At 40.2% G+C, this 20,087-nt stretch overlaps 1 protein-coding gene across 1 annotated transcript; it reads left to right on the top strand.

Moving 5' to 3' along the window:
• Positions 1–1,527: 1,527 nt before the first annotated feature.
• MTO1 (mitochondrial tRNA translation optimization 1) lies at positions 1,528–16,856 on the top strand. The gene is made up of 12 exons (XM_070955409.1): positions 1,528–1,860; positions 3,352–3,551; positions 5,197–5,314; positions 7,335–7,624; positions 9,289–9,401; positions 10,629–10,819; positions 11,093–11,223; positions 13,102–13,306; positions 13,402–13,573; positions 14,472–14,590; positions 15,026–15,183; positions 15,707–16,856. Exons 1-12 carry the CDS (start codon positions 1,638–1,640, stop codon positions 15,884–15,886), a joined length of 2,100 nt encoding a protein of 699 aa, XP_070811510.1. The 5' UTR covers positions 1,528–1,637; the 3' UTR covers positions 15,887–16,856.
• Positions 16,857–20,087: the final 3,231 nt, after the last annotated feature.

Here is a 20,087-nt window from a genome sequence, read left to right as displayed (position 1 = left end):
AGCCTGTGTCAAACTCCCACCATGGTCGCAACCACAACCACCTCTGGCCCCATCCCGCCCCATTCCCTGGCCCTCCGAGGTCAAACACAACCCTGATGCGGTCCTCAATGAAATTGAGCTTGACACCCATTCTAGAGTAATGTTTATTAGCTGGCTTGTTTAGCTGGTAGTTCATACCCCTCAATAGGTGTATGCAATAGGTGTAGAAAACATTAGGGATCCTAATTGGAAAATTGCAGGACATCAGCATTGACACAGAATGCATTTTAGAGGCTCCATGACAACCACAGAGTTGTCTCAGTATTTTGGCAGACCAGTACATTTTGGAGGATGTATATTTGAGCTAGTGAATAGGAGCTGGAAGATCCAGAATTGGAGATATTGAATTTTATGGCATGTATTTATTAAATCCATTGGTATGCAGCTGCATTCAAAAGCAACTCTTGGAAATTTACATTTTGTAGAACTGTTCAACTTGGCAGGTTTACAGATGTGGGTTGCACAGGAAATGTTTTTAAAAGGGTCAAGATGCCTTCAAATCAAGCTTGACACCTGATGTTTGCATCCTTCTCATCAGTGTTAGAGACGCTTGCTATTGTCTTTCTCCCTTCCCATTCTAGCCAATACCCTTGAACTCACAGAGTTTCCCATCCAAATCTCCCTACTTAGTTATCAGCATTGGCAAGGTCATCTAGATATTGACACCTGCCAATGTAGCATTTTAAAGACCTCAATATTCAGGGCTAGCATTGTTCACAATTTCCATAGGAAATACACTGTTAAATTCATTCTTGGAGAAAATATGTACAGTATTGCCCTCATGGATGTTTATTCAAAAATAAGACAGAGTGCACTTGCATCCATGTTTATTCACAAGGAAAAGTGAATGATTAGCCTTAGGCATAAGAAAACTGTCATAGACCGGGGCTCTACTTCCATGCCTGCTACTATGGTATTGAGGCTTTGTGCCATCACAGCAGATAGTTAGGCTCTTGTACAGTAGTGAGTGCCCAGCAATGTGACTGATTATTAATATAGCCTCCTGAATGGATCTCAAATCCACTTGTTTATACTTGAGCCATATTCCGATATCAAATTCTACGTACTGGATTCTAATACGTGGTTTTCAAATGGAGCTCCCATCAACTTTCAGGAAAATGCACTGTCTTTCTAGCCTAATAGAGCCCGAATAACCCCAGGATAGCCTAAGGCTAAACTGACAAAAAGTGCCAAATGCAAATAATACCACTTGGATCGTTCAAAATAAGGACCAGATCCAGCATGATTCCCCAACGAAAATTATAATCCTTAAGGGAGGAAGGCAAGCCCGGCCCAAACATCTCATCCTGCCCGCTTGCTCAGAATCTTTGACTTTTCACCAACGAGAGTTTTCCTTTCGTTTCCATGGCCCTTCAGTCGGTCGGCCCCCGGTTGCCACGCCCACTTGCCAGTGCGCACGCGCAAACCTTCCCAAGCCGTAAGACGTAGAATCCTTAAATGCCTCTGTCGTCAGAGGCAAGATGGAGGCGTCCAGTGAGTGAAATGGTGCTGGCATTCCCGGGCTCTCAGTTTAACCCCGTTTCTGCCACGATTTATCCGACGCCTCGGTGATTTATTCACCTTTCTCCTCCTCTCGGATGTTGCCCTTCGGTCGCGGCTTGCACCGCCTCGCGGTCCCGGCGGTCATCGGGTCGCGGTTGCAACGTGCGCGGAGCAGCGGGACCTCGGCAGAAGAGTCGGGCACTTCAAGATATGACGTCATTGTCATCGGTGGGGGCCATGCTGGCGTGGAGGCCGCTGCTGCGGCTGCCCGAGTGGGAGCCCAGACTTTGCTCATCACGCACAAAATAGACTCCATAGGTAAAGCCTCCCCTTTAAGCAGCATGAGCGTGTGAACATGGCCTGAATGCATTTGAACATAAGCTAGTCAACCACATTAGACTAGCAAAAAGAGAAAGTGTCTGTGGAGATTCTCAGTCATCCAGGACCAGGTCATGATTGTCCCAAAGGTGCTTTTTCAAGAGGCAACTGGATTTCCTGGTTTTTCTTTTGAAAGCGTTTCGCTTCTCATCCAAGAAGAAACTATAATTATAAGTATTATAATTATTTTGTCTCTGCATAATTTAAGGATATTGCGATCAATTTAAACCAAACTTCCAGGGAAGCTGTCTTGATGCTTAAGACAGACTTTTTTTGTTAAAAAAAAAAAAAAGCTGAAGAAGAGCTGAAAAAGCTTCTTCGATGAGAAACTGTAGGAAGTTAGTACCCACCCCTTTCCTGGAAGAGTGAAATATTTTAGGAAATATGAAAAAGGCAGAATATTATATTTCCCTGGGATAAGCATGTTTTGAAGCAGCTCCCACCTTCCTGCCCCCCACCCTTTGTCAATGGGCCATTAAGGCCTGGGCCAGTCTATTCTACATAACAAAGATCTGCCTCCTTCAGGCAGAGCCATAGTAGGAATTGCCAAAGATAGGATTAGCCCTCTACACAATAGCAGCAGAAACTCACCACATGTGACCTGGGAAGCACATGTGACCATCAGCCAGCAAGGTCCCCACCCCCTGGGAGTCTGACAACCAATCAGGATACTCTTTTGGGGCCCCAAGAAATGCAGAGCCAGAGAGAGCATAAAAACCCAAGGATTTACTGTATCTGCCCCTTTTCTGTTCAGGAATTCAAGCCATGTGATCCTGTCCACCATTAAACCATCTTTCCAAGCAGTCTCCATGTTTCCAGTGTCTGTTTTCCCCACTTGGAGCAGAACCTAGAAGGATGTTTCTTCCAACAAAACAAAGCGTCTCCAAAAGAAAAACAAAAAAGACATTGAAAAAGCACCTTTGGGACTCTAGGGTGTTTATCTCTGTTATCCCATCCATTATAGCTAGTTGGATTTGTTGTATTGGGCATAGCCAAGTATGGTAATTGGATTAATTGTGTAAACGATGGTCCAGTTAACAATTTAAGCATGTGAAGCATGCTGTGTGACTATGTTTTACTTTCAAACTTCTTTCCAACAGTGTTTGCTAAATATTTTTTCTTACATTTTAAATGTAGACTATTCTGCCATTCTTCCAATTGCCCAATAATGTAGAATGTTGTAATAAATGTTACAACGTGGTTTCCATAACACAACTGAAGGTGTATGGAATTGTTAACCTTTTTGCTGTATTCTAGCCATACTTTGTTAATAAATATATTGTTACTCATGTCCTAATACTAAATTGCAAGGAAGTTGCTTTCCCAACCCATAGGAACTGTTTTTCTTGTCTGTCAGCCTTTATATCCATTTGTGTGTGTGTGTCTTTATATATACCTCTATATAAAAATTGAACCTTGTATTTGGTGCAGGACAAATGTCATGCAACCCTTCCTTTGGTGGAATTGGGAAAGGACATCTCATAAGAGAAGTGGATGCACTGGATGGGCTCTGTGGTCGAATCTGTGATCAGTCTGGAGTGCATTACAAAGTGTTAAACAAAAGAAAAGGACCAGCAGTCTGGGGTTACAGGGCACAGATTGACCGAAAGCTCTACAAAGAGAACATGCAGGTGAGATGGGAAAAGCAAAGTAGAAAAATAGGTTATCTTAGTCTGCCATTTTATTTCCCAGAAGAAAGTCTAATTAATATCCAATTGGATTTACTAGATGTCAAATGAAAAAAGATACTGCTAAATGTATAAATAAAAGATACATGAGTTCATTGTGGATTCCAAGTATTAAAAAACAGTGTCTTATAGTATTAGTTCTGAGAGATCTTTGAAAATGTCCATTCTCATTTATTAATTTTTAAAATGTACCTATTGCCTCGTACAAAATACTGAAGGAATACATAAGGCTTCAGATGCAAAGGCTTTAATGTGAGAAATCCATGTTGTAATGCAGTGTTTCCCAAACTTGGGAACTTCAAGATGTATGGACTTCAACTCCCAAAATCCTACAGCCAGCCATGCTGGATGGGGAATTCTGGGAGTTGAAGTCCACACTTCTTAAAGTTCCCAAGTTTGGGAAACACTGTTGTAATGCATAGGGAAAACGGCTCTTCATATTTTTGAAATTTGTACCTTATAAAACTTATACCTCAATCTGGAAAGATTTTTACCAATCCCCCCCCCTCCTTTTGCAGCTCTAAGAACTTTCTCCTCCACTATTCCATATGGTTCCAATTTCTCTAGAGAAATTTGTAGGGCACAAGCAATTTGTAAGCAGTGATCTTTGTCCTATCAACAGAATTGATCCATTGGTTTAGAAGACTACCTTTAATTCATAGGTGTGGTTTATTCTGTTTTTCCTCATTAACCACACATGAGAAGACCTAGAAGGAAAAATAACATCATATTATATAGACCTCGGGTGTTAATCTTTATGAAACCAGAACAGCATAACCAAAATAGATCTCCCAATACTTGGGAAAGTTAAAAGCTTGAAAAGATCTCCTTAAAAAAAAAAAACCCGGGCTGATTGTGCTTAATAGGGAATGCTGATTGATTCTCAAGGAGAAAAAAAATAGAAAGGGGGATCTTTTGCTAAAGGCTTCACTTGTAGAGTCTAAATTTTCTTTATAATTTATCAGTACTCCACTGTACAAATCCTTTAGCAGAGCACTTTGCAAAGTGGACATAGCATCTGTCTAAACCTATTGCTTTAAGATGCCAGTGCTCATGTATCTCCCAAACATTTGATGTGGCTGCTGGGAATTTGCTTCTTAATCTTCTGAGTGCGCATGTACATGCACAAAAAACAGCTCTGCCACAATTTCCACCAAAGCATAGCAGCTGCAAGTGCGGAAGGAAGCTTTTTTTGTTTCATGAAATATCCTTTTGGATGGTTTGCCCAGCTTTCTTAAATGTTGCTGGTTAACTGTAAATAGTGAAATTGTAAATCTTTAGGAAATTGCAATAAACCAACTAACAAAATCTAATGCATATTGGTTATCCATTGGCTTACATTTTAATAAAGCCGCGTGGAAAATTCCTCAGTGCAATTGAGGTATCCTTAACAAAAAAAAAAAAAAAAAGATTTATTTATTAGTAGCAAAGTAGATTTGGAATCTGAATTTTTACCCAATGGCTTGCATGTAAAGTGATACCCTTGAGAAGGTTCCGTGCTAGTACTTGTAAGGTTTTTGTTTGCTTTTCATTCCACAAGAGATCTTGATCAAGCGAGGATGTTCAATTCTTTTTCATTCCCCAGTAGAAAGAAATCCTGCAAACCCCACTCCTGACCACTTGTGAAGCATCAGTGGAAGATCTGCTGCTGACTGTACCAGAGCCAAATCATCCTGGCAAACCCTCCGTCAGTGGAGTCATTCTGGGTTAGTATTGGAAGAAAGTGCTGCTTCCTGAATCAAGGATTCCATCCATCTGCACTGAGAATCATTGCTGTGGAAATCTATTTTCAGGGACTAGAGAAGCCTAGTTGCTGCCAGCAATAATTGGTGCATAAGGTACTCATGACTAGGACTTCTCCCCCCCCCCACCCCCACCCAGGTTACTTTTTCAGCTGCCGCTTTATAAAGTAATCTATAATAAAATCTGTCTCCTTTCATTTGCATCAGAACATAGTAGCGGGTGGAATTTGGTTTAGAAATTAGCTCAATTAACCGTAGAAAGCAGTTTTGCTTATTTCTCAGTCAATGTAATGAGAGTAAGAAAACTTTAAGATACCTTAAAACTTTTGGCCCAATGGCCCTCTGGTTCTCCACACCTTGGCTCCGATTTCTGCTTCTCAGAGTAGCAGTTTGATAGTTATTTCTGTCACCACTTAATCTGCAAGGGAGGACCTCATCTGGTTTAACTTCTGGGCAGTTTCTAGGCTAAAGTGAAAAACAATAGCTATAGTGCCACCTTCTGGCTGTATAGCATTGAACTGTGAGACTAAGGGGTGTGGCCGTTTTCCTGCCCGGAAATGAATTAGTGTTGAATGGTATAAAGTTAAAGACAATGAAGAGATTAGAAAACTCTCCTGTATTTTAAATAGTAGTATGCAGGTGATCAATGAATGGAACAAAGGAAAAAGAATCCCACAAAACATATGAAAGTAAATATAGGGATTCTGGCAAGTCATATGATGCCATTGAACTTTTACCAATAAGGATAAGCTGTTTTTGTTGTTGTCCCAAAGGTGTTTTTTCAAGAGGCAACTGGCCTATCTGGTTTGTCTTTGAAAACATTTTGTTCCTCATTGAAGAAGCTTTTTCAACTCTTCTTCAGCTGTTCTTGTTGTTGTTTTTTGTACATATTAAGACAGGTTCCCTGGAGATTGGTTCAAATTGACAGAAATATCCTTAAATTATGCAGAGACAAAAATAATTATAGTACACCAAAAATAAAATTCCGTTCTAACAAGACATGTTTTTCTATTTCAGCCTTGAATCAAATCATTTTTTGATTTGCAAACAGTCCTCGCTTAACGCCCACATTTGGGACTGGCAACTCTGCCATTAAGTGGCAGGGTCAATAATAAGAAATCATACAACTGCAATGGACTTAATACCCATGGTCTAAGTGAATCAGCTGCAGTTGTTAAGTCATGTGACCATGCAACCTTACGATTTTACTGCTAGGTACTTTATTGGTTCTGCTTATCAGAACCTAGCAGTGAAATGTGCAAATGACCATGTGACTGCAAGACACTCAAAGATCACACATACCCATCAGATACAGAGCCCCTGAATGTTGATCATGTGACTGAAGAGACCAGTGACAGTTCAAGTGCAATGAATGATCTGTCATAAAGTGACTTTTTCAGCACTTTGCTAAATGGAGTTGTTAGGCGAGGAATACCTGTTCTTGTTACAGAGAGAGGGAGAGAGCGACACAGAGAGAGAGAAAAATATGTCAACCTCTTTCTAGGTTGACCTTGAAAAATTTGTACAAGGGTTTTTGGCTCAGGATAGTAAATTGTTTTAATTTGTTCTTCATGATTTAGTTCAATATGTGACTCTTTGATATCCATCAGACTAAATGCATATGTTTTATTTTCAAATAGAGCAGAATTTATGCATAAATGTTTGTTGTAGATGAGATCATATAAGTGTAAAATACAAAGTTTAAACATTAACATTGTATGGTTTGGAGTGGCAATCCCTGAATTAATACCCTTCAGATATCTTAGAACTGTAACTCCCAAAATTCTCAGCTATGCCTGGAAGATACCAGATTGAAGCTGCTTTAGGATTTTAAACAATTTTAATGTGATATTTTCTTTTCTGTAGCTATCTGTATTGATCTAAATCTGCTTGCCTGGAAAACAGTAGATGCTTACAATTTTCTACTATCAGGGCAGAAATTAGTATGATACATGGTCTGTTTCATTTTCTTTTCCATCCTCAGAAGATGGAACAAAAATCCATTCTGGGAGTGTCATTCTGACTACAGGGACATTTCTGAGAGGGATGGTTCTAATCGGATTGGAAATGCATCCTGCGGGGCGAATGGGAGACCAACCCTCCGTTGGCCTGGCTCAGACGCTGGAGAAGATTGGATTTACCATGGGAAGACTCAAGACCGGAACTCCTCCACGGTTGCTGAGAGACTCCATTGATTTCACTCATCTTCAGAAACAGGAGGCAGATAACCCTCCTGTGCCATTCAGTTTCCTCAGTGAAGCTGTGTGGATTAAGGTGGGCCAGAAAATGCAGGGAAGTGCACGTGTATCCATATAGTCCTTGTCTTTTCTAGCACATGAAAAGACATGGCTATTTTCATATGGAAGGAGTCTGAATGGCTAGGGCGGTGATGGCGAACCTATGGCATGCGTGCGGAAGGTGGCACGCAGAGCCCTCTGTGGGCAACTGCGCCATCACCAGCTGCTCTTCTGGTTTCCGGTGCACACATTCGTGCTGGCCAGTTGGTCTTTGCATGCACTGGAGTGCCAGAAACCTGAAGACCAGCTGGTGGTGCGTATGTAAGCACCGGCCAGCTCGTCATCAGGTTTTTAGCGCTCCATTGCATGTGTGCACATTCCGGTTTGAGCACTTGGTGCCGAAAAGGTTCACAATCACTGGGCTAGCGGATTTCATAAAAGAAAATCCCCTCCTAAATCAGGGCCAAAGCCCATCTAATGCAGTAGTCAGTGACAGTTCTCAGAGAATATCTCTAAACAGGGCGTATGGGTTACACTTCCTTTCCTTTCTGTTTCTATATGTGGAATAGAGGGATCTGAAGATGGTATTTTTCTCTATTGCTATGTTAGGAATTTCTAAGATTTACAGAAGCAATTTCTCTAAAGCTTCATTGACGTTAGAGCTGCCTGTTGTCCTAACTTTTCAGGGGCCAGGTTTCACTAAGTCTTTGAATGGTATTCTCAAGTCATCTTCTAAAAAGTGGTGGGTAGAGATAGCATAAATTAATTAAGTTAATTAAAATATATTTACAATCAAATATGTTTAGTGAAGAATGTTTAGTTTAGGAAGAATGTTTGGGGACTTTGCATCCCACAATCTTAGATTGTGTAATTCTGTTTTACAGTATTTAAAGGATATCTTTCCTTGTCATCTACTGGATAGTTTTCTAATATAGAGCTGCCATATGATTCTTACACTCCAGCTCTTCATCCTCATTCCCTTCTTGAACATTGTATATACTTTTATGTACTATTTAACACTATAGCATTTAGGATTAATGTTTAATGCTAATAGCATTAAAAAAAGTATTTGTAAAAGTATACAGTGCTGCATAAAGGCTTCCTCGGTTGATATAAGATTTCTCCCTTACTTCCTTGCATGCAGGAGAGGGAGAATCTTTATCCAGTAGATCAGAGTTCCCCAACCTTTCCAGCTTTGCGGATCAGCCTGCGGGGGGGGGGGGGGGAGGGAAGAGGGGATGGTTCGCGAGAGCGGCCAACAAGCACACATGTGCATGCAGCTCCATTTGTGCGAACATGCCACTTACGCAAATAGAGCACGCATACACAAACTTGCCCACTGCTTGAGCAAGTGGGGATGTGCACACGTGCTTACCTACCTGCCGTTTCCACGGCCCAGTTGCAAGCAGCTCACGGCCCACTAGTGAGCCACAGCACAGAGGTTGGGGACCCCTGCAATAGATCCCAGTTTGTGATGATTGTATTTAACTGATTGTTTATTGAGCAAAGAATAATTTTAAAAATGAATCACCATTGGAAAGAACAAGGTGCTCAGTTTTCTGAATGACATTTGATTCCTCTAGGAATTCTAATTAGCTTTTGATTATTTTTTTTCCCAGTGGGCGGAATCCAACGAGTTTATATTTGGCATGTATAAAAATTATTTAATGCATTCACCAAATCCTGACCATTATTTTACAGCCAGAAGATCAGTTGCCCTGTTACTTGACCCACACCAACCCTGAGGTAGAGCAGATCATCCATGAGCATCTTCACCTGAGCAATCACATCAAAGAAACAGTAAAAGGACCCCGGTGAGTCTCTTATTACATTTTTTAATGTGTGAAGTGCTAGGCTCAGCCACTTTTCCAGATGGCAAGTACTGTCATATGATTTTGTATAGCATTGTAGAAACCAAAAGAAGTTTTTAAATATTTTATTTTTAAAAATGAGCGGTAGTCAGCATATGATGTGATAGCCCTTTGGGAATAAAGATGGTGCTTGCTTTCAATTTCTTTCAAGAAATTAATATGTATTGGTTGTTGGCTGTTCAGTCTGAGAGTTACTGCTGTTTTCTGTTGTTATTTAAACATTTTTACTATATTATAAGCCACGGTGAATTGATGTAATGTGTCATGTCTTGTTGTTCATCTGAGGTTGCATTTATCTTAATTTAAGAACTGCTGAAGACCAGATGATATTTATTATGTCCTGATACCGAAAACCATAGAACTCAAAGAGGGTATACATTTTTTTCACAAGACTGTATATTGGATGCCCTCTAGTGATAACCATAGATGCCATATTACTACCATTAATCTCTGTGATACTTGACAAAGTATACTAAAGCCCTAAAATAAAATAAGAAGATAAACATAAATACTGAGGAGCTTAAAATCTAAATGTTAATCTGTGCAGCCAAAACGAAAAATAACTGTCAAGAAAAAAGAGGCACAAATGCAACCGGATTATACTGAGTCATGATTTCTACAGTTTCATTTCCTCTTGTTGAAGGTTTTTGAGCAGGATGCCAGGAGCCGCATTCTAAAAACTAGATGATCCCACAACTATAACTTAATATAACTTTAATCATAGTTTTAATATTCTAATAATATTAAAAGGTATCATTAAATCCTCTTTAATTTAATCTGTTTTTTCCTAAAGTTACAATCAAACATTACATTTTTTATGGCAGTTTTTGAACTGACTTGGTGTTCTACTCACAAGGCTTTAAGTGTTATTGATCCCTGTATTAGAAGTTGAGGAATTCACCACAAAGATGAGGCACAAGGGAATCTTACTAGTCCCTCCCAGGCCTTTCAGGTGTGTGAGTGAAGGCCCAGTGGGTTGCATGGAGTTGTTTCTTTTTTCTGTTCTCATCTGGCTTCTGTCATCTATTATTCTTTTTTTGCTTGTTTCATATTGTATTTTTGTTTTGACTTACGAGCTGCCTAGTCATTGGGAATTGGGGGCATACAAATGAATAGATTAGTTTCCTGATGGTGTCGACATTCTGATTTAGCTATCTGTCCTGTATCTAGATACTGCCCTTCCCTTGAGTCTAAAGTTCTACGTTTTCCGAATCGCCAGCATCAGGTCTGGCTGGAGCCTGAAGGTCTGGATTCCAATGTCATATACCCACAGGGAATGTCCCTGACCCTGCCTTCTGAAATCCAGGAAAAAATCCTCAGTCTTATCAGAGGCTTGGAACATGCTAAGATGATACAGCCAGGTGAGAAGTTGGAAGGTCAAGTTTTTCAGTAAGCAGATTTGGAAAATCATGTTATTTCCTATATCCTCCCACTCATAGAGGGATTTTATCTGTTCAGTGTGGAGGCATCTTTTCCTCCTTTCAGAGAAATGGTTCACTAATCAGATCTGTACATCAGCACGTTGTTCAGCACCCGTAGAAATACTTAACAACCAGATTTGTAGAGTTACGTTTTCCATGTGCATTTGACAAACATCGTTTGTGAAACCATTTTATCCATTTTATCCATACCAGGCTATGGAGTTCAGTATGACTATCTGGATCCACGTCAGCTGAGCGCCTCCCTGGAATCTCGTCTGGTACAGCGGCTGTTCTTTGCGGGACAGATTAATGGTACAACAGGCTATGAGGAAGCTGCAGCCCAGGTGGGTGACTTGAGAAAAGCATGCAGGAAGTGGACCAAGATTCAGAGCGGGCATCTGCAATACTAATTTCATCAGTGACATTTAGCCACAAGACACTTTTACTAGTTCATTCAGATTAAATGACAGTTCCTCATTCTTGTCAGGGCTTTCTTGGAACACACAACAATGCCCTTTTCACACACCTTTAGAATGCGTGCAATGAGGGAATTTACTCTTGTCCTAGAGGAAATCTGGGGTTCTGGCTGCCGTAGGTCCAGTCACTTATCTTAATATTCAAGAGGATACATGCTTAACAAATGAATATTTGGGTTGAATAGCAAAGTGCCTCGAAGGGGTAAAGAGATGAAGCCAGGGATCTTTGTTTTATTGTTTTGGAAAGCTGTATTAGTATTAATAATGACAGCGAAAAAAATGAATCTGGCTTAGACATTGAAAAGGTAGAGGCACGAACCATATTTTTCTGAATAAAAGGATGCTTGGTTCTAAACTCTATCTAAAGGAAAAATTATACAAGAGAACAGGGATGTCACTGGACATGTGTAAATAATTATTTTGTTTGCACACAATTTGATGCATTAAGGGTGTTTCAAATCAAAAGTTACTGTATTTTTTGGCATATAAGACACACCGGAGTATAAGATGCACCTTAGTTTTTGGGGAGGAAAATGCGGAGGGGGGGGAATTCTGCCTACCAGGTATTCATCTGGCTAGTCCTTAGCCTGGTCAGGTTCAGCACATTAGTTCGCTCACTGGTTTTGAGGTTGGGGCTGGTTGGAGCTAAAAAAACAGCTTCTAAAGCACAGCTGATCATCAGAGGAGCAGCAATTAGAAAAGCAGACAAAGCACGGAAGATCGCTTTGCTTGTGTTGGGGCTGAAAAACAGTTTCAAAAGCACATCTGATCTTCGAAGGGAGCTCCAGTAACTAAAGCAGGCCAAGCATGGAAGAGGTAAGAGAAGGCAGCAGCTGTTCTGGGCAGCCATTTTGGGCACCGTGCACAGGGTTACATTTGGGGTATAAGATGCACCCAAATTTTCAGCCTCTTTTAGGAGGGAAAAAAGTGTGCCTTATACTCCGAAAAATACGATACTTAATCAGACATTAATGGCTAGCCCTATAAACACATCCCTCTCCCCACTTGACCAGCTTCATTTGCTAATATTTCAGACACTTGCATTTAGAAAGTATCTTAATTGGTAACAAAGTGAACCTGAGCTTCTGCTGTCTGTTGGCATCATCTACATAGCTGTTGGTCATTGCACCAGCTTTCTTCTCTGAGGTTCCCCTTTAGGTCTTATTCTTCTTACTCTAAACTATTTGTTGTTTGCATTCTTTTAAGATTTTCAGTTTTTCTTCTGCTGGAATTCTTGGCTCATGTTTTTTTTTCCCCCCTAGGCCTTTCAGGTTGATTCTCTCTAGGGCAGAGGTAGGCAATTCATAAAGAATTACGAGTTTCAATTCAGTCTCCTGACCTGCTGACTCTCCCCACCACTAATATGTAGATGTGACTAGACAGATGTAAACATTTTTAGACTATTGATTTACAGAGACAGAGCATTAAAGATAAGAACAGAAATGATTTGCCTCCTGTAGGCCTCTCACACCCATGTCTCACCCTTTGTTTTTGAAGTACTAAAGAAAATTTTTGTCACAGTTCAGTTATAGCTGCCAAACTTCTATGGGATGACCAGATGATTTGGGGGCCCAAATAGGACATTGGAGAGCCATATATGAATCATTGGTTGCCCCCTACTGCTCTACAGTTAAAGTAGCTCAAGTCCAAAACAGTGGGCAACAGCATCCATCAAACAGACCAATAATATTTGCTATCCAGTCATATATGCCTTATAACTCCTATTAACCCATGGTCAACTTGCAGGGTATTGTTGCTGGAATCAATGCAGGCTTGCGGATCCAAGAGAAGCCTCCTTTTATCATCAGTCGCACCGAGGGATACATTGGAGTTTTGATTGATGATCTTACCACTCTTGGCACCAAAGAGCCGTATCGGATGTTTACCAGCCGGGCAGAGTTTCGGATGTCCCTGCGACCAGATAATGCCGATAGCAGGCTCACCTTCCGAGGTAGTCATTCCTTCAACATCTGTTTTGATACACTCCTCATTCTGTCCTCATTCCAGGTGCCATTCCTTTTTTCTTTTTTTGGTATAAATTTCAAGGATACCACGAAGCTGGTTGTGTGTCACAAAAGCGGTATGAACAAGCCTCTTTGATGAAAGCAATGCTGGAAGAAGGAATGGAAGCACTGAAGTCTGTTCGGTTTGGCTATAAAATGTGGCGGCAGCTCCTTCCAGAGACCAGAATGAGTCCTTGCCATCATTTCCCTCGCAGGTTGTGGTTATTGCTTTGTTATTCTAGAGTTTTGCTTACTGAGGCATGTAACCATCATTCTTGCATTCCATTTCTCACCTTTTACTGGAACAATCTGGTACATGTATGGATTTTAAGAAGTTCTTTGAGTGCACAAAGCTGTCCAGGTTATCTTTGAAAACATAAATACATTTCCTTCACCACTGCTTTGAATGAGCCCAGATGCATGAGGAATTGAACATTAAAAGTTTAAGCTGCCCCATGCATAGTCAAAGCTCTCTGGGCATTTATAATAAAACTCACTAAAAAATGTAAATTGGATAAAAATGCCAAACAATAAAATGAAATGAAATGTAAAATAAAAGCATACACAAACTAGGTAAGGTAAAGGTGTTCGCTCCAATTCTTAAAAAAATGTGACTTAAAAGCCAATTAATAAGCCTGAGAAAATACATAGGTCTTCTTCATCTGGTATCAAAATGATGCTTATGTGGGTGCCACTTGAGTATCTCTGGGAGGGCATTTTATAAGTGACGTGCCACCACAGAGGAAGCAATCTTTCCTGGTCTAGACCCACTTTACCTCTTTGGTGGGAAGATTTCAAGGAGGCCCCCCCTTGAAAAAACCTGACCCAAGGAGGTACATATGGGAAAAGGTACTCCTTAAGTAACCTGGTCCTTAGTAGGATAGTAGGATCAGGGCCTGTGTGCTGATAACTTCAGTTAGATGAAGTAGGAACTATAGTAAATCCTTTTTTATAGGAAAAATGGAGTAATCTGCTGAAAGTTTGTGATTCAAATGTAATCAAAATTTCAAAACAAAAAAAGGAGTTCCTGGGTATACTTGTTTCATTTATTGTGACAAAGTTAGAGATTATTTCACTCCTTAATAATAGGATGGTTTGTTTCTTTTTGTTTAGTGCTCTAGAAATTTTCAAGAATCCAGAGATCAGTATGGATATTTTAGCTAGAGCTCTCCCGGAAACCATGAAAAAATTCACCGAATGGAAACCACTGGCAGAAAGGCTGAAAATAGAAGGTACAGAATATTTTATTGGGTGGTACATAACTATAATAGTCATAGAATTTCTTTTGCAACAATTTAGCTCAAGACATAGGCCATAAATTCTTGTCAAACTGAGGACACACTGAATTTCTGTGAAAAATAGGTGCTGTAGAAAGAAAACAGTTGTTCCTTTTCTTCTGCAATGCAGAAGGAAATTAATTACCTGAACTATGGAAAAAGCAAAATTGAATATAATGGAATTATTTCCAGACCTTAACGTGTGGCTTTGAAAAAAGCCAAGCTTACTCACATCACTTTACTTGTGATATTATTGCTCATGATAAGCCATTTATTCTCCATTTACATTAAGAAATAAATCAAAAATCCTAAGCAATTGCTAAAGTATGCAGTTGAGAACTTTTTTCTGTACCCTATTTTTTGCTTCATTTTCATGGTTTTTCCTACAAGCTGTTTATGGTTTCCATGTGGCCAATCAAAAGCTGGAAATAGAAGAAGTACGTCAAGATGAGGCTCTCCATTTACCTGAGGACCTAGATTATCTCACTATCGATGTATCTCTATCCCAGGAAGTGCGAGAGATACTGCATGCCCACCGCCCCCAAACGGTAAAGTATTGGAGGAGGCAGAAAGCTTAATGAATACTGTGTAAACTGTGCTATGTGTATCCTGGAAGAGTTAGAAATTTTCAGATGTGGTGTTATGTACAAGTAGACCTCAATCAACAACCTGTCTGCCTTTATTTGAAATAAAACAGGAGAAATATAGCTAAAGAAATACTTCCAATCTATTTTGTAACAGTTACAGAAATAATAGTTACCATGTCCACCAAATTGTTCATCTTCGTTATCATCTTCCCATAAACACCCCCTTTTTAATCAGTAAATCTAGACTTCACCAGTTCATTTTTATCCATTCTCGTCAAAAAAGACCATAAAGGGTTTCCAATTTTTTATAAAGGTAGTAATTACTTCTTCTCGAATGAAGCAGATCGGTTTAACCATTTCTGTAAACTCTGCCATTCTCATGACCCCTTTCTTTGGGTGTTTCTGTAGTTTTCTGTCTTTGTGCATCTAATAACCTCGTGACAGTTATATTATAAAACCTGCTCTTTGCCTTCTCTGGTTTTAGATTGGCGCCATCAGCCGCATCCCTGGAGTTACACCAGCTGCTGTTTGTCATGTACTGAAATTTGTGAAAGCCAATCATAGACGAACAGAGCAGAGAGATAATTTACCTAGGACTGCTGAGTCACTGTCTGCTGAGGAGCTGTTGGGTCAAAGAAATTTTGAAGCTACTGGTTACAAATAGTGCTTTTTGAGCCAGAGCCACTGAACCATGACAGGTATTCCTGGTGCTTACAACTGTAAATCCAATTCAGTTAATGTATATCATTTAATACATACATAAATATCTGTAACAACCTCAGCAGCGGATGTTGTGTTATTTTGACGTACCGAATTTGACAAAGGAGGATCGTAACAGTCTTAAATGTCTGCTGGAGCGATTATTTCTGTAACGTTTTGTTTACATTTAATAGTGTAAACACACAGCTTTGTGTGGTTCCCGGCCACAAGAAAGAACAAGGGCAATGAGTCTAATTAGATACCGTAAATACAATTCTTTCTAAATAATTTAAGAAAAGTGTAACTGTCATAGTGAATAATATTCATTCATATAATCTTCAGAATGCTTTGCTGTACTCTGATACTCCAAAGAAGCAGTGCCGATGTAGTTTTATTTAGCTGCCTATTTATTGAATTTCTGATCCATCAAGTCTCCTTCAATTGTGTTAAGCTATATCTGAAGTGCTCTCTCTCTCTCTCCCTCCCTCCCACTCTTCTCTTGGATCTAAAAGGAATACTCCCATTTTCAACAGGGAAAAGCTTTAACAAGATGCAAATGTGATACTTTTAATCATATAGCTTTCTACACTTTAGACAAAGTTGTTCCACATGCCATGCCTGTTTTTCTCTTTTTCTTGTTTGTTAACTTCATTAAACAGCAATATACTTAAATACCTCTATTTGCTAATAAGGATTCAATATGTGAATTGACTGGAATAACCACCAACATTTGCACCCCCACTAAAGACTGTTGAGGAATACAGTCTCCAGGGGAATAACTGCTATTTATTTTGAAGGAGAGAAAACATGTCAATTTCCCTTTTTTTTTTTTCTGATTTAAAGACAACCCAAAGTGTCTGTTGATTTTGGCTTTGCTAATAATTTGCAAGACAGTATGTGAACTCTAATAAGAAAGAGGTTAGTCATTCATTCCTGAATTTTGAGATTCTGGATCCATTCCAGAGAGAACAAGTTGCTGCTTTAACTTGGCACTGATGAAAAAGATGAAGCAGATTTTGCAGCCTTTCTGTAGCACAAAAAAAAAAAAAAAAGGCTGGAGTGTTTTGCTTCTGATGTCTGGGTAGTGTGCTATTCAGAGAGGAATGTATCGTACGAAGGGAATTACCCTCTGAATCCCTGAGATGCTTGAGCAATCACCGTGAAACAAGTTTATTCTACCAGCCCAAAAATAAAATGTATTAAGATCAACAAGAAGGCCAAGATTCATAGCCTCAAGAACACATTTGCACATGATTAATGATGGGAAATGCATGAATGGAAACATGGAAATAAATATTTACATGCAATTTTCATTGATCTGACTGATAATGTTTGGAGATTTTAATCAGCATTGTAGTTCATTCTCTTCTAATTGCAAACTAAGTAATTAATCTCAGTTCTACAGTTCCCAGATGATAAGTTTGTACTGTTGCAATGAAAAAAGCAGTGGCTTTCCAGATTCTGCTGAACTAATAACAAAATATACATACCTGATAGATAAGATGCCATCAAAAAACATTGGGTTTGTTATGACATTATAATACAAATTTCACAAATTATATACTTTCATCATTTTACTTCATGACCTGACACAAGTAGCAATAGCACTTAGACATATACCGCTTCATGGTGCTTTATAGCTCTCTAAGCGGTTTACAAAGTCAGGTATATATTGCCCCCAACAATCTTGAGTCCTCATTTTATCGACCTCAGAAGAATGGTAGGCTGAGTCAACCTTCAGACGGTGTTCGTTGACCTAAGCTTCCTTAGAAATTAAGCAGCACAAACTTAGTCTCGGCAAACCTCTTTTATTTATACGACTGTAAATTACTTTCATTTACAGTCCGCAAGGCTTGACAGTCTTTCAGGGGAAGGTTATCAACTCCCACCTATCTCACGTGGAATGCTGCCAGAGAGCTAATTTCCAGACACAGGGCAAGGCCAAACTTGGCACAGAGTCAAACAGCATTTTCGCATCTTGAATCGACCAGATGAACTAATTGCTTCCTGCAAAAGCTCACGTCCCGTTCACTTCTCTTTTATGTCTTATGGGAGGGGCCAATTATCTCCAAATCTTACTCCCAAGTCGACCCTGTTTTCTTAATTGTTCCTGTCTCCTGGCAGCTCTGGGAACAGGCTCATGCTGTTCTTCTGCCTCGCTAATGTCAGACTCCGGAGACAGCAAAGAACTACCAGATGGCCTTGGCCTCCTCTCTGCCTCCAACTCAGAGCCATCGTCCGAGCCTTCCCCAGACTCCAGGACTGGCCCACATTCCTCTCCAACTTCCTCAGTGTCCAAATCTGCTGCCAGTTCTGCTGGCGGACCACAACAGATGGTGAGAATCAAACTGCTGGCAGTCGGCAGAATTAGCCTGCAATACTGCATTCTAACCACTGCGCCACCACAGCTCAATTACATATTTTGTATCAATTGCACAACATGTCATGATGCACGTATTATCACCACCTCACTTGCTGCATCATTGACATAGCATCATCATAATCTTCATCGCTCTAGCTACTGTAAGCTTTTTGGAGAGCCATCAAATCTAGTAAACTACCGGTAGTAGTATATAGATTCTTCCCAACCCCAAGCCTTTGCAATGAATTATACTAACAGGGTTAGAAGGGACCTTGGAGGAGACCCTATACCATTCCAGATGGTTGCCCAACATGAACTTGAAAGCTGCACACTGATTCAGTTATGTCTGGCACATCTAGCTATACATTGTCCAAGAATATCTAGATTTTAATACATTTAGTTACTGCCCTTTTATCCTAACTGGGCCATGCAGTGGTGACTGGAACGTAGCCATTTTGTCTCACCTGTTTATGGGACAAAATGGCAGCCACCAGTCAAACTGCTTAATTTTGCTGCCTTAACGAGGTGTGCACAGGGGTGCAAAAGCTTCTGCATGCTGCAGAAAGCTTTGTCACTGTGCAGACCTTGTTAAGGCAGCAAAACAACAGTTTGTCCCACAGCCGCACAGAGGCAACCTAAATACAGCCGCCACTTCCAGTCACTTCATGCCATGTGGCCATCCAAAGAGGCAATCCATTCCAGCACTCTGGAAGGCCTTGGAGGACTTCAAAAATAAGTGAGGAGGGTGTTTGGCCTGATGGGGTGGGAATTAGCCCTAAGGGGAACCCACTGGAAATGGGAAAAGGCCTGTGGAGACCCCATGGGCAGGAAGCAGAACACGGGGTGTCTTCAGGAGTGGAGGAGACTTTGGGAGGGCCAGGGCAGGTGTGCCTAGGTTGTTCAAGGCCTCCAAGGGCCTCTCCCACCCGTAAGGCATCCCACACTCCGTTTTAATGACCCACAAGTGTCATTAACAATTAATGGGAAAAGCAGTGATGGGGAGTCATTAGGTGAGACACTTCACCTAATGGTTGTTGTGACATGGAAGGCTCCATTATGGTTGTATCTCGAGGACTACCTATATAAAGAAAGTCCATTTTATTGGGACCAAGACTATGCACTCTAGTCTCCCTTCTCAGATTTTCTAAGTACGAAGAAAAGAATGGAAAATGTACAGTTGCCAAACTCATTTCGGAGAAAAAAGATCTATTTTTAACCAACCAGGTTCTTAAAAACCAGAAAAACAGTGTTATTTCACAGCTGGTAAAAATCTGTCCAAATCCCCTTGGTGCTTCTGTTTTCCAGCTCTTTTTCCAACAGCAGTGCTTTTCCGATGCTAATCTAGCCTTTATTCTTTATTTTCTCCCCAGAAAAAAAACCCTGCAATTTGACAAAGCTGTTCTGGAAATTCTCAACTATATTAAAAGTGAATAACAGTAAAACAAATAGAAATCCCAGAAGCAAACGTTAATCTTTGGCAACCGGAATGATCGTGCAATTATATATTCCTCAAACATACCTCCCCCTCCAGATCTATGGTTTTCTTTGCCTGTAATAACAATCTTCTCATGCTTAAAATGTATTTTCTTTTTGTTGTTCTTTGCTCCACATCTAAGCCCTGCCATTAAAATAAAAAAAAGCAAGAGGCAGTCAAGGGGAGAGAATTATTCACAGGCACATTTATTCCAAAGAATGCTCTATTGACTGTAAATTGAGACACGTACAATGGCTAGCTATCATTGTGCAATTCACTTTGACAAATGTGGTTAAGCTAATGAACAACTTTTAAAAACACAAACTACCT

The sequence above is a fragment of the Pituophis catenifer genome, unplaced genomic scaffold (assembly GCF_029215685.1).
Source record: "Pituophis catenifer annectens isolate HBS135680 unplaced genomic scaffold, rPitCat1.0.hap2 SCAF_1, whole genome shotgun sequence".
In the NCBI taxonomy this organism is placed as follows: domain Eukaryota; kingdom Metazoa; phylum Chordata; class Lepidosauria; order Squamata; family Colubridae; genus Pituophis; species Pituophis catenifer.
The sequence above is the reverse complement of the archived record's forward strand: the minus strand, read 5'-3'. Positions and strand labels throughout refer to the sequence as shown.

Bases quoted from the DNA above. Each gene is read 5' to 3' on its own strand.
- MTO1 (XM_070955409.1), top strand. From the start codon at position 1,638: ATGTTGCCCTTCGGTCGCGGCTTGCACCGCCTCGCGGTCCCGGCGGTC. The intron at 1,861-3,351 runs GTAAAGCCTCCC...TATTTGGTGCAG, and splicing joins GCACAAAATAGACTCCATAG to GACAAATGTCATGCAACCCT. The intron at 5,315-7,334 runs GTTAGTATTGGA...TTCCATCCTCAG, and splicing joins CGTCAGTGGAGTCATTCTGG to AAGATGGAACAAAAATCCAT.